Source organism: Orycteropus afer, unplaced genomic scaffold (genome assembly GCF_000298275.1).
Source record: "Orycteropus afer afer isolate SDZICR_OR568_19922 unplaced genomic scaffold, OryAfe1.0 scaffold00483, whole genome shotgun sequence".
Lineage (NCBI taxonomy): Eukaryota > Metazoa > Chordata > Mammalia > Tubulidentata > Orycteropodidae > Orycteropus > Orycteropus afer.
The window spans coordinates 355964-359958 of NW_006922070.1; the positions used below are offsets into that span (position 1 = coordinate 355964).

At 42.4% G+C, this 3995-nt stretch overlaps 1 protein-coding gene across 1 annotated transcript in view; it reads left to right on the forward strand.

Annotated features, from left to right (window-relative positions):
- The first annotated feature begins 1994 nt into the window (after positions 1 to 1994).
- The window catches only part of VPS37A (VPS37A subunit of ESCRT-I), a 56220-nt gene continuing 54219 nt past the window's right edge, over positions 1995 to 3995 (forward strand). Inside the window, exon 1 of the mRNA XM_007954941.2 lies at positions 1995 to 2119. Within this exon, the coding sequence (XP_007953132.1) occupies positions 1995 to 2119 (125 nt within the window). The remainder of the gene's footprint in view (positions 2120 to 3995) is intronic.

A 3995-nucleotide genomic window follows, 5' to 3' on the forward strand; every position in this document is an offset into this window, starting at 1 on the left:
GAAACCCAAGGAGGGGTCACTATGAGTTGGGTCCAACTCGACGGCACATAACAACAACCATCACCACCACCACCGGAAACTGGGATTACAGAATAATAAGAGTTGGTAGAGACCTCAGAGATTATTTATTCATAAGAAAATCAAAGTTTAGGAAGTGACTTATCTAATGCAAGGAAGCTAATCTATACAAAAGGCAGGGCTACACCACAGCTCTCCTGGCTCCAATTTCAGTATTAAAAAAAAAAGTTGTATTTACTGTTCAGTTTTTAAAATCTCCCTGATTAAAGACTGCTCTGAATTTACCTCATCTTCTGAATAAAATTTTATGAAGTCATCTATTTTCAGATAAAAATGAAAAGTGAAATACTGATAGAATGTGACAAGATCTGATGCTATAGGGGCAAAGGCAGTGTTTGTTTTCATTTCTCATTAACAACAAATTAAAAGTCTGACTTGATTACAAAATTGGCTAGCATTTATACAAGCCAGACTGTAGGAGGAAGATATTTAAGTTTAAAAGCATGCTTTTTTTGAGAAATAGCAGATAGCCACAGAAATTATTTGAATGTCTCTAACAGTTAAAGAACGAAGGCAAAAGAGTATGTATTTAAAATTTTCTGTTTCTAATTTCCTAAAAATTGGCCCTAAACACCCACCTCACTGGTCCATAAACACTGGGTTCATGGCATAATATAACAATACAGACCAACCTTTTGATTCTTGGTCAAAGAAATTCCAAATGCGCATTCAGTTTTCAGGGAAAAACAAGAAAAAAAGAGGAGAGTGACTCCTTGAGTCACAAAGGCAATCTCGAGAGCTCTAAGAATACAAACCGAAAGATCCAGAAGACCTCTCTTTTATATTCCCCGTCCCTATCCTGCTAAATACACGAACAACCTCTTAGGAAAAACCGTTCAGTTTCTTCCATCTCTCTTAACAGTTCCAGAATCCCCATAGAGGCACCAGAGGGCTTTCATTACCTGAGGTAGCATCTCTGTAATGCTGGTCCCCAGGGAAACGAGAGGACCACACAGAAGCATTCAAATCACAGATAACTCTATTCCCTGGCAAAGAGCCATTGCGAAGGAAATAATGGTCATTTACTGGAGCTAGACTGACTCCCAAGCATTGCTGGGTGAAGGAATAAATGCAGCTAAGAGTCTAGGCCACCGCCCTCCACTTCCAATTTCCGCCCCATAGCAAAGCCCCAGGTACAAAACCTTTACGTCATTACTCAGCGCCAACACCATGACATACCCCAACCCCCGATACCCTTCCCCCCAACACATACACCCGCCTCCAAACTCTTTCCTTCTCCAGTCGCGCCGCTGCGGGCGCCATCGCACACCCTTTCGGATTCATCGTTACCGCCCCCTTCCTACTTCTCCAACCTGCCCCTTCCCCCGGTCTGCAGCAGAAGCAAAAACTACTTGTGTCGCTGAGCTCGCGCTCCTCCTCCTCCTTCTCGCCATAGAGACAGCACCCGGCAGCGGTGGCGGTGGCGGTAGCGGCGGTGGCGGCGGGTGCCCCATAGACACCTCTCGCCCAGCAAGGGGAAAAGGGGAACCGGAGCTGCGCGCCACCGCTCTGCGCCGTCGCTTCTTGCACGTCCTGACGGGGGCGCTAGATGATGACGCGACACGCAGAGAGGGTGGAGCGCGCGGGAGGGGCGGAATACGCTAGTGACGGAGGCAGGGGCCATGGAATGTTTGGCAGTCAGGTTTCCTGACTTGCTCTCTGGGACATCTGGGCCGGTAATGTAGGACTGCTGGTCCTGGGCGGCGAGTTGTCGTTTTCCATCTGCCTACGGTCATAAAATGCCCCTAAAATCCAGGGACCTCCCCAGTCGGGTTTGCTTAGATTAGACGCGGCCTTTGCGCTTGGGCTCCGGGCTCCTCAGCCCACGCCTCAGTTGGTGGAGATCGGCCAGGTTGAACAGCTGGGAAAAGCAAGCCAGAGCCTTCTAGGCCGTAAGGCCCGGGGACCCGAGGAGGATGAGCTGGCTCTTTCCGCTGACGAAAAGCGCCTCCTCCTCCGCAGCTGGGTCCCCTGGTGGTCTCACCAGCCTTCAGCAGCAGAAGCAACGCCTGATCGAGTCCCTTCGGAACTCTCACTCCAGGTGAAGCCTCTGGGACAGGAGGAAGTAGGGCGGGAGGGCGGGATGTTCCTAACCATCTTCAGGGTTCCTCAGGCCGATTCCCCGCCAGCTGCCTCCCTGCCTCCTAGATCACACGCTTTCTCACCCATCCCTATCTGTTTACCACTTTCCTCTGGACCCTTCCTTTCTCCAGTCCCACCACTGCGCAGCTCTTCTGACTCATCGCTCCTGACACCTCGATGCTACTACCACTTGCCTTTTCTCCTGCTTCTTCATTAACCTTTCCCTTTGCTCACCCGATTACCACCTTGACACAATTGTAAACTGCACGTAGCTAAAGAGAATTGTGAAGAATAATCCCGAAAGTTTCACAAAGTAGAAAATAAAAACAGTTGCAACATCAAAAGAAAGGGAAATCAAATTTATCATCAGTTCTCCTAGTCTGGAAGTGATACACGCAGTTCTTCTGAGTGTTTAAGATTTATTCTTCTTCAGCAGTTCCCCACCTCGCAGTAGTACTGGTGTCTGTGTACATTTCTAACTTTTTATTCTTGCCCTCACACTCAAGTATTGCTTTATTTCAAGTTGATTGATTGGTTGTCTTCCGATGGCTTTCTAATTTTCAGCATAGTCAGATAAATATTTTGCAATTCAATTTATTTAAACTTTTTACAGTAAACTGGCTTTCTGCAGCCTTTTCTGTTGCAAATGTCTGTAGCCCATATTGTTTCTCAGAAATTAGAATTGCCTTTTTATATTATGTTTTATGCAAGCATATTTCACAATATTTCTTTTAACATAAAGATATCAATGTCATTCAACTTTACTCCTCTTTTAAAATACTCTTTTCATGTATGTCTAGAGATAATAAAGTTGAATAATTCATATTGAGTGAACCACTGTTGTTAATGAGCGAACCACTAGAGACATTATTTGTTATACTTCAGTAATGTTTTCCAAACAAGTAAATTATAACTTAGATTAGTTGTAATTAAAATATATTGTTAAAAGAAAAATTCATTGTAAAATCAATTTGGTTGAATTGAGTCCTGTTGCTGACTGAACATCAGATGTTTTTTGGCTGTTTCAATTTTTTGCTTTCAAAAGGGAGAAATTTGTGGTATTTAACAGAAAAGAGTGTCAGACTATTTGATTTATTGGTGGCTTCCTTTTTGTAAAATTAAGTTCACAAAGTTCTTAAAATGTGAATCTTACTGTAATTTGAGTTTTGTACTAACCTGTAAGAGCTAGTCTTATAAGATATGTTTATAAAATAGATGATGCATTTTAAACAAACATAGAAAACATGTATCTCCTTAGAAGTTATCACTTTACAAGTATATACTGTAATCCTAGTGTCAAACCTTTACAGGAAATTCTGTAATATATTCTGTTAAACATTCTCAGTGCTGACAAATTTTTATTCTTTGAAGTTGGAGTTGAATATTTGAAATACTTCCCCAAAGTCCCTTGCTACTAAAGCTGGTAAATAAGGAAAGTGATTGATTTGCAATTTATTTATTTGCCTCCCAAATAAGGTGAAGTTTTAAAGCAAGAATTCTTAGAGAGTCCTGAAATTGGCTGAAGAAGATAAGTAGATACTGTGAGTCAAATGCAGAAAGGAACCATAGTATATGTTATATTTTGAGCCAGAAATTATGGACATATAATTGGACATGTGACATTATCTACATGCTTCGTAGTGTTATGAACATGTAACTTTACATGCTTGATTTCTCTAAGTTCTTTAATGAAATACTTGAAGTTTTATTTAATTTAAATATTTTATATTTAGATATTTAGATAAAGGAGCTCTGGTGATGTAGTGCCTAAGGCACTTGACTGCTAACCAGAAGGCTGGTGGTTCAAACCCACCAGCCACTCCTCGGAAGGAAGG